The sequence below is a fragment of the Eleginops maclovinus genome, chromosome 18 (genome assembly GCF_036324505.1).
Source record: "Eleginops maclovinus isolate JMC-PN-2008 ecotype Puerto Natales chromosome 18, JC_Emac_rtc_rv5, whole genome shotgun sequence".
Taxonomy (NCBI): Eukaryota; Metazoa; Chordata; class Actinopteri; order Perciformes; family Eleginopidae; genus Eleginops; species Eleginops maclovinus.
The window spans coordinates 3,710,246-3,729,590 of NC_086366.1; the positions used below are offsets into that span (position 1 = coordinate 3,710,246).

The 19,345-nt window shown below is 39.9% G+C and overlaps 2 protein-coding genes across 3 annotated transcripts; one reads left to right on the forward strand and one right to left on the reverse strand.

Annotated features, from left to right (window-relative positions):
- Positions 1-792: 792 nt before the first annotated feature.
- her8.2 (hairy-related 8.2) lies at positions 793-5,075 on the reverse strand. The gene is made up of 4 exons (XM_063907703.1): positions 4,996-5,075; positions 3,907-4,002; positions 3,550-3,622; positions 793-1,377 (listed from the first exon to the last, which is right to left on the reverse strand). The coding sequence occupies exons 1-4, from the start codon at positions 5,056-5,058 to the stop codon at positions 1,097-1,099; spliced, it is 513 nt and encodes a 170-aa protein (XP_063763773.1). The 5' UTR covers positions 5,059-5,075; the 3' UTR covers positions 793-1,096.
- Positions 5,076-8,129: 3,054 nt separating this feature from the next.
- Positions 8,130-19,094, forward strand: cab39 (calcium binding protein 39). Of its 2 annotated transcripts, none has more exons than XM_063907709.1 (9): positions 8,130-8,325; positions 12,944-13,099; positions 13,970-14,134; positions 15,009-15,127; positions 15,305-15,473; positions 15,677-15,736; positions 15,942-16,007; positions 16,837-16,980; positions 17,071-19,094. In XM_063907709.1, the coding sequence occupies exons 2-9, from the start codon at positions 12,986-12,988 to the stop codon at positions 17,257-17,259; spliced, it is 1,026 nt and encodes a 341-aa protein (XP_063763779.1). In that variant the 5' UTR covers positions 8,130-8,325; positions 12,944-12,985; the 3' UTR covers positions 17,260-19,094. The 2 variants fall into 2 exon arrangements, with proteins under 2 accessions (XP_063763779.1, XP_063763778.1); XM_063907708.1 differs by lacking the exon at positions 8,130-8,325 and adding an exon at positions 10,692-10,894.
- Positions 19,095-19,345: the final 251 nt, after the last annotated feature.

A 19,345-nucleotide genomic window follows, 5' to 3' on the forward strand; every position in this document is an offset into this window, starting at 1 on the left:
AGCTCTTTTGCTAAGAAGCTTATATGTAGAATAAAACATATATTGTGGTGCTTTCTGATTCAAGGTAAGTTGATGAACTTACATTTTGACATTAAGTGTTAATCGCTGCCTGGTTTGGTTTTATGTTTTAAAACTTTGAAGCTTTATTTGTTGGCATATTAGTTTAAAAAAGTTGATCCATTTCAAGAGTAGACTTCCACTATACCACACAGTAGATAAACCAGTTCAACCACACACACACACACACACACACACACACACACACACACACACACACACACACACACACACACACACACACACACACACACACACACACACACACACACACACACACACTCAGAAGGAGGTATGTATGGTGAAATGGAAAATAAATGGATGAATCTTGATGAATGGATTATCGTTCTGGATTATTTGTTTGTTGAAATCATGAATTAAATCATTTAGGCCACCACTAAATCATTGGATGAAATTAAATAAAAGGTACAAAAATATTGATATTTATGCAGTTTTCTTTGACTGTTTTCAAAATGTTATCTGCCTAAAGTCTTTAACCTAATATATTTTCTATTTCACCGCTCTGCTAAAGCTTCCCTTTCCTAAGAAATCTAGTTTAAACAAACAAACAACACCTAAAAAGACCTCATTTCATTATAGTTTGACTCCTATATTTGTAAGATACTATATCTTACAGTGTACTGAATGACAAAAAAGCAGATTTCAAAATAAACAACTGTACTTGAGACATGATTTATGATACAGATGAATACAAGTTTTATTATCGTTCGGGTTAATCATACAGCAAAGGAGGAATACATAAACATCTATGCAATAGCAAGCAACATATTCTAAAATGCCTTATAATATAAAATAAATAAAGCTGTTAATACAATAAATACACAAAAGATTAATAAGAGCCTTCTATAATGCAGGCTACGAGAGGTCGTCTTCTAAAGGGAAGTACTGAGAAAAGGTCTGAATCATCATAGCACACCTACAATAATCACAATAACCACTGGAACAAAACTGCCCCACGTTTGTCTTCTGAGCAGCATATCTATAAGATACATAACGGAGAGTCAGGCCACCCGGCGGGTCACCAGGGCCTCCACATCTCCAGCATCCCATGGCAGGTGGGCCTCAGGGGGTCTCCTCTGAGTGGGGAGCTGGGGAACCCCGGGAGAGGAGCATCGTTCCTGGGTTGCAGGGGACGCTCCTCCTTGGATCTGGGCAGCGACTTCAGGAGGTGGTTGAGCAGGCGGGAGCCCAGAGTTTTGTCCATCCACTCGCAGGTGAGCAGCATGTTGTGGACCTCGTGCATACACTGGATGTAGCCGGTGCTGTATTTCTGCTGAGCCTCCAGACCTAATGTGGGGTCTGCATGGGGGGGGGGGAAAAAGGAGGGGAGTGAGGTTAGGGCAGCCTCTAGTGGTCAAGTAGAGAATGCATGCAGTAACACTTTCTCAACTGTTGCTTCTTTCCCACCAGGAAGCTGCTTAGTAACACTTTTACACATATCTGGATTAATGATGGTAAATATAATCTCCCTTAAATCAGACTTTAGCTCACCTGCAGTAAATCCAGCAGCTACCCTGCAGTATACAAAGCCATTCAAACTAGCTGCACCTTTACCAGCTCTGAGAACACTTTAATGATCAATCATTATAAAACATATCAGAGATATTATTCTGAAATGGACCAATCAAACAATGACTACTTTTACTGTCGCTACTTTAAGTACATTTAGATGAGAGTACTTTCTACTTTCACTGGAGGAACATTTAGAATACTTTTACTGTGACAGAGTATTCCTACACTCTGGTACTTCTACTTTACTCAAGAACAAGACCTGAGTACTTCTACTTTTACTCAAGTACAAGATCTGAGTACTTCTACTTTACTCAAGTACAAGATCAGAGTACTTCTACTTTTACTCAAGTACAAGATCTGAGTACTTCTACTTTTACTCAAGTACAAGATCTGAGTACTTCTACTTTTACTCAAGTACAAGATCAGAGTACTTCTACTTTTACTCAAGTACAAGACCTGAGTACTTCTACTTTTACTCAAGTACAAGAACTTTTACTCAAGTACAAGACCTGAGTACTTCTACTTTTACTCAAGTACAAGAACTTTTACTCAAGTACAAGATCTGAGTACTTCTACTTTTACTCAAGTACAAGGTCTGAGTACTTCTACTTTTACTCAAGTACAAGACCTGAGTACATCTACTTTTACACAAGTACAAGATCTGAGTACTTCTACTTTTACTCAAGTCCAAGATCTGAGTACTTCTACTTTTACTCAAGTACAAGACCTGAGTACTTCTACTTTTACTCAAGTACAAGACCTGAGTACTTCTACTTTTACTCAAGTCCAAGATCTGAGTACTTCTACTTTTACTCAAGTACAAGACCTGAGTACTTCTACTTTTACTCAAGTACAAGACCTGAGTACTTCTACTTTTACTCAAGTACAAGACCTGAGTACTTCTACTTTTACTCAAGTACAAGACCTGAGTACTTCTACTTTTACTCAAGTACAAGATCTGAGTACTTCTACTTTTACTCAAGTACAAGATCTGAGTACTTGTTCCACCTCTGGTTTTAAACCACAATTTCTCTTAGACATCAGTCTTTGAAAATCTGCTTAAAGATTGTAGGTCAACCCTTTGAGAAAATGTACTTATTAATCTACCCAAAGGACATGATAGGTTGTTGTTTCTGACCACAACCATGTCCGAAACAAGGAATATTTTTACCATCAATATCAGAATCTAGTTTATTCCCAGTTATGTTTACACTTACAAGGTGCAGGTGGTGCAAACATAAGCACCTGAGCAAATAGAGTATATAGAGTACAATGAATATATAACAAACTGCAGTATATTAAAGTGGAGGGCTGTGCAGATTGAAGGGATATCTAGAAATGTCCCAAATGATGTGGAGCTACAGGGTCCCATGATTTAATAAAGCTTGAAACACTCTTTGGTGCACCCGTAAATCTTAATATTAGACACAGAGTTGAATCCCAGATCTTATTAAAGGGTCTTTGTGTTAAATGTCTGTTTTCTTGTCTGATTTGCCCTTGTTGACGTTGTAAATCCATCATCGTATCGTACCATATCACACCCGTCCTCTACCCAGTTACATGTTGCATCAATGATTCTATATCTAACATTTTGATAGGGTAATGCTCCTGTCAACTAGAGATCTAAAACTGGCATATTTCACTGTATATTGACTCAATGAATAACCTAAATGAATGGGATGACAGTCAGTGTTATCAGGATCAATACACGTGTGAATCCGTCCATACACTCCACTTCTGTCTGTAGCGCTCATACCCAACTGTGTTCTATAAAGTCTGATTTTACTGTCTATTTCTGCTTATTATATCACAAATGTACAATCTTTGCTTATTCCGACAACTCGCTTGAACCAAATTGTCTATTTCATTGCACTTTTTGAATGTACGTTACTTGCTACACTATTGTGCATATGACAAACAAAGCCCCTGAATGCTTTGAATCGGACACGTGTTGCTCACCGTTGCTGCTCTGGATGTTTTGCAGATGCTTCACTGTCATCTCCAGGATGTCGGCTTTTTCCAGTTTGGATTGCTGTGGAGAGATGAGAGCAGCCATGAAGTTAAGCTTGACTGCATTGTTTGCTTTTAGAGAAGATAAGACACCCAGTGGTACATTTACTCAGTTACTACTTAAGGACACTTTTGAGATACTTGTATTTGAGTATTTCCATCTTATGCTACTTTGTACTTCTACTCCACTACAACTCAGAGTTTCATATTGTACTTTTACACCAATCTGATGACAATGGGATCAACACTTAAATCAGACTCTAGTTACACCTGGAGTAAATTCTCAAGCTACCCTGAAATACTCACATCTAGTCTGAACACTCCGATCACAGTTTCTTTGAGCTGATCCAAACAGTTGTTTATCCTCTCTCTTCTTTTCCTCTCGATCAGCGGCTTCCTCATCTGTAAGGAGGAAACAAAACGTTAGTGAAGTGCAGAGCACAACGAGGTCCAAATTGTGTATCATACCCAGTGCTGTTAAGTAACTAAGTTACAGTACTTAAGCACAACTTTGGGATACTTCTACTTTACTTGAGAGTCATTTTATGCTACTCTGTACTTTTACTCCACTACATTTATTTAAACACTTTAGTTGCTAGGCAGATTAGGATGAATGATGGTAAATATAATCTCCCGTAAATCAGACTTTAGTTCACCTGCAGTAAATCCAGCAGCTACCCTGCAGTATACAAAGCCATTCAAACTAGCTGCACCTTTACCAGCTCTGAGAACACTTTAATGATCAATCATTATAAAACATATCAGAGATATTATTCTGAAATGGACCAATCAAACAATGACTACTTTTACTGTCGTTACTTTAAGTACATTTAGAGGAGAGTACTTTCTACTTTCACTGGAGGAACATTTAGAATACTTTTACTGTGACAGAGTATTCCTACACTCTGGTACTTCTACTTTACTCAAGTACAAGATCTGAGTACTTCTACTTTACTCAAGTACAAGATCTGAGTACTTCTACTTTTACTCAAGCACAAGACATAGACCTACCTAGTACTTTCCCACCTCTATTAATAACAAATGGTTTTGAGTAACTCAGTACATTTACCCAAATACTTTAATGACAATTTTGAGAGATTTGTAATACTGTAAAACAACACAAGCTACCCTGCAGTATACAACGTCCTTAAAACTAGCTGCAACCTTACCAGCTTTTATAAACACCTTATAATCAAAACATATCATTTATATTATCCTGAAATGAGCCAACACGCAGAATACTTATTTAGTTTCAAAACTGTTTTACTTTTACTTGAGTAACATTTTGAATGCAGGACTTGTACGGGAATATTCCTACACTCTTTTACTACAAGATCTGAGTACTTCTCCTACCTCTGATAATAACACGTCGCTCTATATCAAAGTGGTAAATACCTTTCTCTCCTCCTTGGCACTGGGATGTCTCCCCACGTTGTGCGCCATGGATGAAGCAGTCATGTTTGCTCCTCTGAATCTCTGCGCGTCTCTAGGGCCCTCGGCGCGGCGCGGCCCTCTTATTTATCGGCCTCCATTAGCATGTGAATGCTCCGAGCTCTTTGGCTGCGGGATTTTCCCACACAGGGGCTCCCATCAGTCAAGACTGACAGGTCACTGGCTCCATTCAATAACCCAGAGACCCGGCCTAGAAAAAAAACACACTCACAAGCGACAGATGTCCACCCTGAAACCATGCACTGCTCTCCCCCTCCTCCCCCTTCGTCCTCCACCCAACACAAAACTGCAGTTTCCTCTTCTCCCATGGATGAACAAGGGTGTGCAGTTACCGCTTTACTCCGGGGAGCCCCTCGCCTATTCTTCTCAGGAGCAACGTTACACTATACCTGCAAAAAGGCCAACCCTTTTCCCCCCAAAGAAACAATAGAGCGACAAATCACTCCAGGATTTATCTGCCTGTTTAGGTGTGCCGGTCTGGAAGATGGGTCACTTAGACCCATGCAATTCTGGCACCAATGTTAAAGGCACAAACCATACTTGTATTCAAGAAAATATATATGAACTTCATACATTATACGAGCAACATTACGCTACCTGCAAAAAGGCCAACCCTTTTCCCCCCAAAACAATCCCAATCGACCAGCAAATGATTTGAGGATATATCTGTAAAGTAACTGTACTTAAGAAGACTTGGAGGATAAAACCCTCTTTATATTGTCATACATGTACATGCACTTGAAATTGGACATCTGCATTTAACCCAGTACTCGGAGCAGTGTGCAGGGAGTGGTGGTAGGGAGGGCACCTCTGCTTTAATCAGCAGGTGAACTGGCACCTCATCAGCTACCATTCAACACTGGTCTGATCGGGACGTGAACCAGCGACCCTTTGGTTCAAAGACAGAGTCCCAATTTTGAGAGACTTGTATTTACTTGCGTATATAAAGTGATTACTTCATTCTTTAAATACTGTATGGACAGGCCGATATACTGTATTTTCCTACTGCTTTATTGTTTATGTGATTTATGTATTCTATTTTTAACGGATGTGCAAAGCCTTTGTTTACATGCAAAACAGCTTCCCAGTTTTGGATCAATAACTTATTTCTAATCTAAAGAATGCAATCAATCATAATGAGTCATTATTATTAGTTTAACATTAGTTTATTACATGTTTCTTGCTGGCTTTTACTGTATTTTTATTGTATTTCTTTCATATTTCTTTCATATTTTTCTATCCTAACGTTCTTGACTTTTGCAAAACTGTGCCTGTTTTTTGTATTTCCTCCATACTGTACGCACCAAAGCCTTAGGCAAACTCCTTGTAGGCCAAGAGTTTCACATTGTGTCTGAATCTGCAGCAGGAAAATCAGCCTCTCTTGTTTTTGAGAAACAAACGAGGACTACAGTCAGTCTATAAAAAAACATCTTGCATGTGTGGATCAGCTTTGATCACTCTCCTGTTTTCTAATGTCAGACATCTGCTGTTAACTGTTAGGAGCAGATGTCAGATTGACCAGATGACCCTCCCCCCACCACACACACACACACACACACACACACACACACACACACACACACACACACACACACACACACACACACACACACACACACACACACACACACACACCTTCAGACCCCTCAAAGCGCAGGCCCCTGTCAGAGCCACGCGACTGCCAGGCGAATGCCGGGTCGTGGGAACCAAAATAGAACAATGGCAGCCATTCATCCAAAACTAAAAGCATGGAGGGCTGAATAACCTCCAGGGAAGCTGGACTGTCCAGAGGAGGAGGAGGAGGAGGAGGAGGAGGAGGAGGAGGAGGAGGAGGAGGAGATGCAGTCAGAGGAGTAGGAAGAGGAGGAGGAGGAGTCTTTGGCAGGTGGATGAGCTGGTAGTCTAAGGAGAATATGTAGCCAAAGCAATTAAGAATCAATTAGACCCATTTGAACGCTGGTTTTTGAAGGTGTTGTCTACTTTCAATTTTCAATGCAAATACCTCTAAGACCCTGGATCAAAAATAACAATAGCTCATCAACAGTTAGGACATATTCTGGTCAAATTTAAAAGTAAGAAGGGTACATAATTTAAATAAATTGTAAGAATATTTCTGACAGTATTCCAGAGTAAATGGAGATGCAATAAATGAGAAAATAATATTTGTATTATGGTATATATTCTAAATTTCAAGGCAATAATACCAGTGTACCAAAAATCCCTCTAAAATACATAATTTATTTTAAATAAAGATACACTATGTTGTATACATGTTTAAACTCTAGTTATTTCCATAGCCATGTAACAGGTGACCGAAAGCTTAAGAAATAAAATAATTTATAAATATCAAAACAATCATTATTGATCAATATTCAGACTTGAGAGCTCTTTGTGATACAGCCAGATAAATACCATTTTCTTTTTTATTACACAAAACACTTTTACACTGCATCATTAAAGAAAGCTTCCCAAACTACATCTGTGGGCATGCAGGACTGGATCTACCCACCAGAGGGCGGTGGGTAAAAAGTAATGTGTATGAATCCTTTTATTGTGCTCAATGTTTAATCCATGTAAATACATTTTGTGTGTGTAGTTACTAAAACTATACATTTAAAAAAAACATTTGTCTCTTCAAAAACAATAATGAAATGTCATAGCAGATTAGACTCTATGACTAAATCTGACTCATTCACATGATGGACTCAAGTGCTCATGTTGATTAATGTGCATTGTCCCGTCTTAAATAAATAAATACAAATTGAAAAAAGGACGAGCTTCTATTTTTTAAAATTATTTTAATTTAAATATAGAAATATATTTTTTTCCCTTTTAAATATATATATATATATATATATATATATATATATATATATATATATATATATATATATATATATATTTAAATGTTTTAATAAATAACTTTTCTTTACTTATATACATATTTCTTTAAATATTTGTTTTTAATATTTAGATTTATTTTCTTTTATAATCAGAATACGCCACCAGCACACATGTGGTCACATGTATGTGTGGAGGGAGCGCCCCCTTGCGTAGTGCACGCGCCCCTGTTGCCATGACACCGGCCGACCACAGGGGGCGGTAGAGTCCGCTGCAGAGACACCAGCTCAGAGACAGCGCTAGGAAACAGGAGCTGCACAATTAACCACAAACGAGGGGAAAATAAAGCAGGTTTTATTCCAAGGAGCACCTGAGTGGCCTTTAGCTGTCTTGACAAAGCGGGGGAAACCGGAGGAAACGCCGTTTAACAAGGTACTGGTTGTGTGTGTGTGTGTGTGTGTGTGTGTGTGTGTGTGTGTGTGTGTGTGTGTGTGTGTGTGTGTCAGTGTATAAATAAAGCCATGAATCTATTTGCAGGCACTGTGGTGTGAGGCTACTTTAGCTACCAACGGCTGCCTTAGCTACATTATTCTACGTTAGTTTGCTTGTTTGACAGCTCTTAGCTATTAAAGACGTTTTAGCTGAAGTCTGCAGTTTGTGATGTGCTAATGTCGGGCATGGGCTTTATGGTTCTGGCGCATGGATGTATAAAGAGAAACGCCGTTCATTCCTATGAGAGTTGCTCAGTAGCGCATGAAGCCATAATAGAGACTGTAGATTCAGAAAGTACCCGGATGTGGGCCCATTACGCGTGCGCAGTGGAGTTTTCCTTAAGCTCCGGCTCCGATCTCCAGGTTTCTGTAATTCAAATGAATGGAGCGAGAAAATAGATCTGGATTCAGCTTTTCCGAATCAAATTGTTTTTTATTGCCAAGTAGGTTTACACATACGAGGAATTTGCTTTGACATAAATGGTGCATACAAAGATACAGAAAGAAGAATAAGTAGAAAAACAAAATAATGGTACTATTATAAAAGCTATTTGAAAATAAACGATTTTAATACTATAGGTTAACAAATTAAAAATAAAGACTATTCCCCCAAAACATATCTATGTGAGAAACTTTGACACCCTAAGGAATGAGGGCTATTCAAGTGTTAGTGTTGGGTAGTTTAATTATAAAAAAATAAATGATTACAAGATCATTTACAACGTCTCTTTCCCAATGGAAGTCAATGGAGGAAAAGTATTTTCGGGCCAAAGTGACGTCACTGGAGTTGTAGTACCACCGTGTGGCCACTACGACCATTCATCAAATTCTGCTTCAACGACCGGCGCACTTCCTAGCGCTAGGCCTGGCTAACGTTATGCTAACAGAGCTGGATACCAAACTGTCATGAGTAATATCAACGTTACGTTACTAATCTGTATATTTAAAACATAGTAACTTCCCGAAGTCGAAGCTGTTTTTGAATAAAGCTTCGCAAGCTTGATAGGTTCTGTAAAGATTAGGCCCGCCGAGGCCTGCTGTGTGTCGACACACACTTCCAATTAGCACTGTTGTTTGGTGGACAGTGATTGATGTATAACAGGCCACGTTTTCTTACAAACGGATTCAAAGTAAGATGTCAGGTGAAAGGGAAATGGTCGCTAAATCACATATTTCTCATCGGTTCTGCGTTAGAGTGAAAACACAGTGAGCAAGTATCCCATTTGTTAGCATTGCGTAAAGTTGGCAGGCTTCACACCATCACAAACCAGGCATGGATAACAGAGGGGCGGTGCTCACTGTCACTTTCAGCCTGAAACTACAGCAGAGGAGGGAGAGTCCTGTACTGAAGGGAAAGTAGATCTATCAGTGTGAAATTAAATAAATAAGAATAATATATATTTGTCACAGTACCAATTTTGCAGAATGGCTTTATATATAATATATATTTTGATTATAATTATTGATCATTAAAGTGTTCTCAGAGCTGGTAAAGGTGCAGCTAGTTTTAATGGCTTTGTATACTGCAGGGTAGCTGCTGAATTTACTGCAGGTGAACTAAAGTCTGATTTTAAGGGTGATTATATCTGTCGAAAACTAAAGATATTGAATAAAGTGGAGTAAAAGTACACAGTAGCATAAATGCAAATACTCAAGTAAAATACAATTTCCTCATAATTTAGGTACAGTAGGAGTAAATATACCTAGTTACTTTACACCACTGACCTAGCTTGTATATAGCTGTGGATTTGCATCTTCTTTTATTTTATTCTTAATATGAGCGCATCAAAAAGGCTTGTAGTAGTTGTAAATAAGCTAGAGTTATCTCGCGTACTGAAGGGTGGGGGTGCTGTTAAGGTTTTTACTGTCCTCTGACTCTGTTTTGTTTTCTGAAGGGTCACTGTATTACAGGCTTTAGCAGAGGTGGAACAAGTATTCAGGTTATTTACTGAAGGGAAAGAGATATAGTTACATTTCACCACTGGCCTTTACTAACTGTCTAACTAACTAAACTCTGTCCAATATAACGCTGGATTCCTTTGGAAGAGTTCTTACTTTCTTTTCCGTCTAAAGGCCATGTCACTGTGAGTTTCTTGCAATTATTTGTTATCAGCCACCAGGTGATTTGACACTTGCCATATGCTTCCTTCCTATTTGCGTCAGTGACACTGATCAGAAGTAGCGAGGCGCTTCTGCATTAGTTGGTGTCACAGACGGATTTGGCCACCTGGCAAAGTCGAGGTGTCCAGATTGATCGAGATGTAAGCAAGCACAATTTAAGTGCCTCAGTCACCATGCAGGGAACCTAGTTTTATATTTCAACTCTGTCACACATGACACATCATTTACGAACGGTGGACTGCACCTCCCACTTCGGTGCTGCCTGGTTTATATTCCTGGCCACAGCGTTGCTTTCTAAATGTGGACTCCCTGCCAAGAAATAAGAGGACCAGTTTGTGACTACTACACTACTCCTGTGTTCAGAGTTTAGAGGATCCGTAGGACGACAGGTTGGTGACAGACTCTTAGATCAGTGGCTCTCAGCGTTTGATCTGTACCTAATTACTAGTGTTAATGTTTTGTGGCAAACAGCAGCAGCTTACCTTCCTGAGGACATGTCAAAGTGGAGCATGTAGTAAGGGAGTACATTCTTGGCTGAAATGATCATGATAGTGGGATTGGGGCTGCCACTTTATTTACATTTTAAATTATTTATATTACAGATGAGTTGTTTGCTCTATAAATGGTCAGAAGATTGTGGCAAATGTTGATCCCATTCTTAAAAAATCCAATGCGTTGTCTTTGTCAGTCCGAATCTAAAAGATATTAACTTAAAAGAAATCAGCAGCAAATTGAATTTGAAGGCTGACAACATTTTCTGCCATATTTTCCATATAATTGTACATTTACTGATTTATCAATTATCAGCAAATAGCTGTTTAAATCAAAGTTGTATTGACTGGAATAGGTGTGTGGTCATTATTTCTTACCTAATGTTTGAGCAGAGAAGAACATTTAGTCTGCCGTGATGCTAACCCTTTGCTTCATCGTCAGACTTTTTCTTTGTCTGTTCAAAAAGCTTGGCCTTTTGCCCCATAGTTTGTGTAAGGTGGTCCGTTGGGTGGGTCAGGGTGTTGTGTAGATAAGGGTCCTTGTTTAGTAACACAGCTAAATACCAGCGGCAGTGAGATATGATGTCTGCGGTTCAGTTTTCACACGTTTTGTTGTGTTTTGTTCATAGAGAAGTTTATCGACCTAAATACGTTACCTGAGAAAGGACTGTGTATTTAGTAACGCGCTGAGGTGTTTACCTTGATGTGTTGGTCACTGTGCAGCAAGAGGGTCCTACAAAGGGCTGAGGCTCGGTCCTGGTAAACAGCGCTTGGTTAATCAGTCACTGACACTGACCACAACATCGAACCACTGACTAATGAAGCATCGAAGGTCATATCGAGATATAACGTTTACTCAAGTGACGTAAATGCACCGTCTTCCTGCCAGTGTGTTTATATAGTCAACAGTTGCCTGACCAATTTAATTATGGTTAAATTCCATCAAAGGATTTCTGATTAGGGGTAGTAGTACGTTTACCAGCAGGTTGTTAATGTGCATTTCAGTGGGAAACCAGGACTGAGATTATGCTTAGTCAGATGGATGAACTGGTCCCAGAAACAATACCTTTCTTCGGGGATAGGCTCCAACAGTACTACCTTCTTCTCTCTAGATCTACCATTACTATTGACACTACACTCCGGTTAGACATTAAACGTTAACTCACAATACTGTTAGGATAATTAGCCCAAATTACCATAGTTATCTGTATACAAATACTATCTAGTAAGAAACACATTCACGATATCATAAAAAACTGTGTGTGTTCTTCTCACATGAGTGACCTGATAAAGCTGTCTTGCTGTTATGGTAGAAAGTGAAAAATGAAGCCTGTTTTAAAAAAGGGGAAGGAAGTGTCGTGTAAGAAAAATAGATGTGAGACGAGAGAGTGTTCAAGAATATGCAACTTTAATGACATGAGCAGTGAGTGACAGGTGTGGGCTAGCTTAATTGAGACATTAATGAAAAAATAACGTCCCATTTAAACCGATAACTGTGGTTAATAGACATCTTCTAACATGCAAATCATTTCACTGTAGGTATTTATAGCACCCAACCACGCTGCTGTTCTAACTTTATTATTTTACAGAGGTGTAGCTCGTGTTGTACGTGTTATATCTGCTGTTCAGATCTGTTTTATCAGCCTTTGTCCAGACTTGCATGGTGTCGTGGCAATGTGTGCATGAGAATGACTTCTGAATCATTTGTGACTCACTGGCCGTATATTTGTAATCATCTTCTGCACCGACTGCACCACCTATTTCAGTGAGCTCCACTTAACTTGAGCTGAAAGTATAACAAAGATATTGCCCTGAAAAACACTGGGAGGTGTTGTTTAAGTATGCCATCTTTAAATGAAGATGATATATTGATCGTACAACAACATCCTCTCTTTGGCTTTCGCTCCATATAAAGAGCTCTGATTCATTTTACGTTTCCTCCCTCAGGTGGACAGTGCGCTGCCTGGTTGCTCGTGGTAACTCTCCGCCATGCCTTTCCCCTTTGGCAAGTCCCACAAGTCGCCGGCGGACATCGTCAAAAACCTGAAAGACAGCATGACGGTGCTCGAGAAGCATGATATATCCGACAAAAAGGCCGAAAAGGTAGGGGGAATATCGCACAAAATCATCTGCTCTTCACGTTAACTAGTGGGATTCATCACCTCATCACTCTTTCTTTGGGTCTTTACCTGAGTAAGATCTCATAATTAACAATCAAGGATGAATGTAAAACAAAATGATCATTAAGGCCAACACAATATGAACAATCCCTCAACAAATTACAACACTACAAATAAAATAAACAGTAACTCAGGAGAAACACAAGTACTTGCAATCCTGCACATTGCTACCCTTACCCAACCATAACTCACTTTATTCATTGCACACAGTATTCACAGTATACAATACGCACCGGCAATGAATTCCACTTGACCATGGCTCTGAACATGACAGCTTTCTGCCTCATAATTGTTTTCACTTTAAGTCACAGGAACCGTCTTCCTGTTGCGTGCCGTGTTTGATAACTGTGATGAGCATACTGAGGAAAAAAACCTTTCGGTGGATGAGTCACTTTTACAGTTCAGATGAAATATGTAGAGCATAGGTAGATGTCTGCCTGACAGTTAACCAGCTCAGGTTCTGTAAGTGCATTATAACACCACTTAAGAATATGAGTAAATGTGTTTATGATTATGTTTGTGTGTTTTTCCACTGCTTTAATGTCCAGTTAACCAATTGAAAATCTGCTCAAAGATTGTAGGTGAACCCTTTGATTAAGAAAGTTAGACACTTTTGTTCACCAGTCACCCTTTGCTGAGTTAAATTCCAGGTCAAATATAAAATAAAGGGTCTTCATTTATCAAGTTAAATGTCAGTTTCCTTGTTTCTTGTCTTAATATTTTTCCTTGATGTTGCAAATGGAGCTGCTGTACTGACTTGACCTGACAATATATATCATCGTATCTCATTCAGGCCACAGAGGAGGTGTCCAAAAGCCTGGTGGCCATGAAGGAGATCCTGTATGGGACTAATGAGAAGGAGCCCCAAACTGAGGCAGTGGCTCAGCTCGCCCAGGAGCTCTACAACAGCGGCCTGCTCAGCACCCTGGTGGCAGACCTGCAGCTCATCGACTTCGAGGTGCAGTTTTTGACTTTATAAATACTATAAATGAATTAATACTGCACACATTTATGACACACATGGGCAGTGAAGTGGTTGAAGTTTGTCCAATGTTTCTGAGAAGAACGTGTCGTATGAACATGAAAAAGGATGCATGTGTTTGGAAGAAAACGTCCACGTCATCTCCCTATGTGGGCAAACTCACGTCTCCCTGCAATATGTCAGACTGCTGCTGCTGCAGTGTTACCTGACTCACTCTCTCAGCATGACTCACTGTGTGATCCTCTTCCTCTTTCACCTTCCCTCATCCTCACTGAATTGAAAATCACAGGCGTAGAAATACGACAGGGATTCAAGGTTTTTAGAAACTCGTTCTCCCGGCGTATGCAGCGATTTAGTCGGTATGATGACTTTTATGGGTAGCTATTTGTCAAAATCCTTGTCTTTTCAAGAGGACATTTATATTTCCCACTTGCTAAAAGACCAAGAATGAATAGCAAGTTACCCTTTAATTATGTGTAATTTATTAGCTACTTTTCAACAAACATTAGGGGTGTAAATCAATCTAAATGTGATCTAATTTAGTAGTGTGGTGTGGCGCTGCATGGATATAATAAAACATCTTTGGGTGGCACAGATCCTCTTTAAAAATCACACTATGACCCTTCATTATATAGTTTTTAATTGCAACATCAGTTGTTTCTTTCCAAATTATGCAGACCTAATGACATTTGTAAAAAAAATAACTTGTTTTAAACTGCATCTCGGATCTCTACCTGCCTCTATCTCCTGATTGCATTCATTTGGAAGTATGTTGCTTAACCTTTTTGCATTGCATAAATGAGCTGCTGCTCTATCACCTCTTCATGTTTGCTTTTTCTGCTTCCTCCAGGGTAAGAAAGACGTGGCTCAGATCTTCAACAACATCCTGCGGCGTCAGATTGGCACCCGGACGCCCACGGTGGAGTACCTGTGCACCCAGCAGAATATCCTCTTCATGTTGCTTAAAGGGTAAGTACGCATGCAGCTATAAAACATCTATAGCTGCAGACCTACAGATACAAACGGACCAACTCCCTCCCTGGACTGACGAGCCTCAGCTGCGACTCATAATGACAACCAGAGGTTATTTAAAATGTAAAGTATAAGCATTTCTCTTACGTTTTGTCATGTGTTGCTGTTCTGCAGGTATGAGTCTCCAGAGATCGCCCTAAACTGTGGCATCATGTTGAGGGAGTGCATCAGACACGAACCGCTGGCCAAAATCACGCTGTGGTCGGAGCAGTTCTACGACTTCTTCAGATACGTGGAGATGTCCACCTTCGACATCGCCTCAGACGCATTCGCCACTTTCAAAGTAAGACGGCTCTCTGTTTAAACCTCTGTGACTATTTTTTCCCAAAGCTCTTCAACCCACAGCAGGTTTTGTGTTTCACTAATTTGATCTGAAGGATTATTGCAGCTTCTCACCTTCAGTGTCCAAAAGATCAGACCAATAGAGAAGTGATAACCATTAAATCTGGTGTTTTTTCCCTCATATTTTGCACTTTCTATTTGCAGGACCTCCTCACAAGACACAAGCTACTGAGTGCAGAGTTTCTGGAGCAACATTATGACAGAGTAAGTCCTCTCTCCACTGAGACATGGTATTTATAAGGCAGAGGATGCATGCATGTCCACTCACGAGAGCTAAGCATTCAGACCTTAAGGTATTATTTGACGTGTACAAAGAACAGGACGTTGTGATGCAATACACTGATGTAATAGTTAAAACTGCTTCTGTTTTTCTGTCTTCTCTCTCGACTACCTCTTCCTTTCTCTGCAGTTCTTCAGTGAATATGAGAAGTTACTGCACTCTGAAAACTACGTGACTAAAAGGCAGTCTCTCAAGGTAAGGGGTCCGCGTCGGGTCTGTAAACATGTCTCATGTAGTGGTGACACTCTTTTCAGAAATCTATTTAAAGACGCTCACAGTGTTTGGTTTCTCTAAAACCATTCCACCTCCATCGCCTTCACGAGACTGCCATCTAGTGGTGGAGGCGCTCTATATGTTTGACATGTGGCTCTGAAGCCCCTTAAACATCGGGAGCCTTCTTCACTTGTGTTTTGTCTTTATTTTGGGCTTAATAGCATGCATTGTGATGCTCTGAATCCATCATTTGTATTAAAAGGAAAACAAATTGACACATAATTACGTAACATTGAAACCAGCTATTTCTTTCAAGTTTAATTAGGCTAATCAGATTTATAATTCAGTTGAAGGTTTGATAACAATAGTACTGTTGTTTCTATATTTTCTGATGTGATGAGGACTAATTCCACTTATAATTTTGATTTCTAAATTACATTTTACATTACGTTTCATTTCAATCTGCTCTGAGCTGACAGGCTCTATTGTGATTGGACAACCTCTTAGAGATATCCCGCCCCTTAGCCTATCAATGTGTTGGAGCGCTAGAGTGTTACATAGGGATGTCATTACGTTACAGAAGTAAACAAAGGAGTCTGAGAGTGTGAAGGAGAGAATTTTAAGGTTTGAGAACAGTAGTAGTGTTAGTACCTTTGTTGTCAGATGTAATGAGGACTATTTGGACTAATTCCGCTCATCACTCTGTTCTTTTAATTATATTTTTTCGTGTGGAACTAAAGCAGTCAGCCTGTCCATTTGACGAGGTTTCATGTTAATATTCATTTCTGTTTCTGACTCTGAAATCATGTAGTTACTGGGTGAGTTGCTTCTTGACCGACACAATTTCACCATAATGACGAAATACATCAGCAAGCCAGAGAATCTCAAACTGATGATGAACCTGCTACGGGACAAGAGCCGCAACATCCAGTTTGAGGCTTTCCACGTTTTTAAGGTAAACATTAAAACACAGATTCAAAACTATATCAGAGATGTGGAATACCTGCACAAATTAACCTCTTTGCCCCCTCCCCTAAACTACCAGGTATTTGTGGCCAACCCCAACAAGACCCAGCCCATCCTGGACATCCTGCTGAAGAACCAAACCAAACTCATCGAGTTCCTCAGCAAGTTTCAGAACGACAGAACGGAGGACGAACAGTTCAACGATGAAAAGACTTACCTGGTCAAACAGATCAGGGACCTGAAGAGGCCGGCCCCCCAGGAGGCCTGAGGAAGGCTGCAGAGGTTGGGGTGGGGGGGAGGTGGGGGAAGGAGCCATCAGGACCACGTCTGGAAAAACCATCCGGACAAAGTCTGCTTAACGGACCCATCAGCAGCCGCTGTTCTGGTTTCTGAACAAAGAAATGAGGAAAAAACCAACGCACCCATACCAACTCACCGGGAGGCCGACAGCTCCTCTGTTCCTCAGTGAACCTTTATTTACTTCTTTTTCTTTTTTTAAGTCCTTTTCCTTCAAAAGAAATAAGAGAAAATAATAGATGCTGCTGCTTTTCTTGCACATTGAGACATGTGAGGTATATTGTGATGAAACATAGTGACAGAAAATGTCCGTGCACTCACAGTAAGGCAGACATCCTGACACACAGAACAAAAGTTTTACACACACATGTATACGTTTAAACAAAAACATGCATACACACACTGCGAGAATATCAGCTAAAACCTTGTGAGGGAAATGGTACGAGTTGAACATTCGGTGTGTTGGTTGCATGCCTTGAAATGTGACATGGCTGTACCCAGCGCCGCTCTGATGCTCAGCGCCGCAGACCCAGGCGTGCACGTGCATCACAGTTCATATTTATGCCTTCATCCAATAAAGACACGGTGGTTCATTTCCAGCGATTCAGATGCCATCACAGAACCTCCTGTGTGCTTTCTTACAGCACTCAAAGCACAGGAGGAGGAGGAGGAGGAGGAGGAGGAGGGATGTAGAGGTGTGATTCGGTAGAGCCCCCAGAGTTGGGTCTTTGTTTTTCTGGGAGAGGGTGAACATGTACATATGCCTTTTTTGTTTTTTTTGCTTTGTAGATTTTTGTTTAACGTTGACTCATGAATATATATTATATATATATTACCTTAAACATCCCGTTTTTGGTTAATTGTAATCAAATTACTTTCAAAACCATAAAAAAAGAAGTTCAGTTGTTCTTTGCGTTACATGTTACTGCTGAAATGGTTGCTGTTGGGTTTACTTGTACATAACGGCTCACATTTAGCTAACCTATAAGATATTAACAACGTGTACAGCGGAGGAATGTCATGGTATTAGCTCTGGAAGTGTTAATCCTCTCTTTACTCTCCCGTCTACATTTTTGAGTATCTCTCAGATTGCTGAAAATGTGTAGAAGAGGGGAGGGAGGGGATTGGGGCAGCATTAACTGAAACATTAAGCCTGTGTGTTTGTGCACTTTGTGAGGTGCTGAGCGATCGACCTCCCCCATGAGGATAGCGGGGGTGTACCCCTCTCCTCTGTTTCATTAACTTGATTTTTCTTACTCTCACCACTTAGCTTCTGCCCTGGGAGTGCGGTGTGCCCCACAGAGAGAGTGTTTCAGGGGTGAACTCGTCAGGACTTTGGCACCATTCTTATCCCCCCCCCCCCCTTCTCCTCATGTTGAGCCTTTCTTTTCAGAGGGTTTATAATTCCAGTACAATCTTTAGTGTAAAGCATTGTGAGTAGCGGACTAATTTGGGCATGCTGGATTGTCCTCATGGTGGAAAAGGCAGATGTGTTAATTAACAGTAAATGATGTAATTAGAAGTGAATACGTGCAGTTCAGAAAACTGCGATACTCAGAAAGAAGACAGCCCCTCCATCCGCATCGAACATGCATGTTCCTCCACTGGCTGTGCATGATGCTGTACTGAAGATGTTGTACTGGAATTGTTTCTTTGCTCCGAGTATTTAACATTGAAATGTCAAACTAAACTTTTGGCTGTATGCTGAGGCCAGCTTCAGCATAGAGCGTGTGGGTGCTTTCAGAAGTGTCAAAGGCCTGGGCCCTACAAATAAAATAAATAAAAAAAACATTTGGAATAAAATAATGCTGTGGTCATTCTCATCCTGTGTACAGAAATGGTGGGGCAACTTTATTTTGCTCAACATGACTTAATTTAAAAATAATAAGGGCTTCTTCGGAAGAGGATTACAAAAAAACATTTTATAAAAGTCATAATTCTGAAAAATCTAAGAAAATTGTCAAAATTTGGAAGAAAAATTTAAATTATTTGGAAAAGAAAAATCTGAATTAGAAAATAAAAAAGTCAAAATTCTAAAAATGTTAAAATGATCAGAA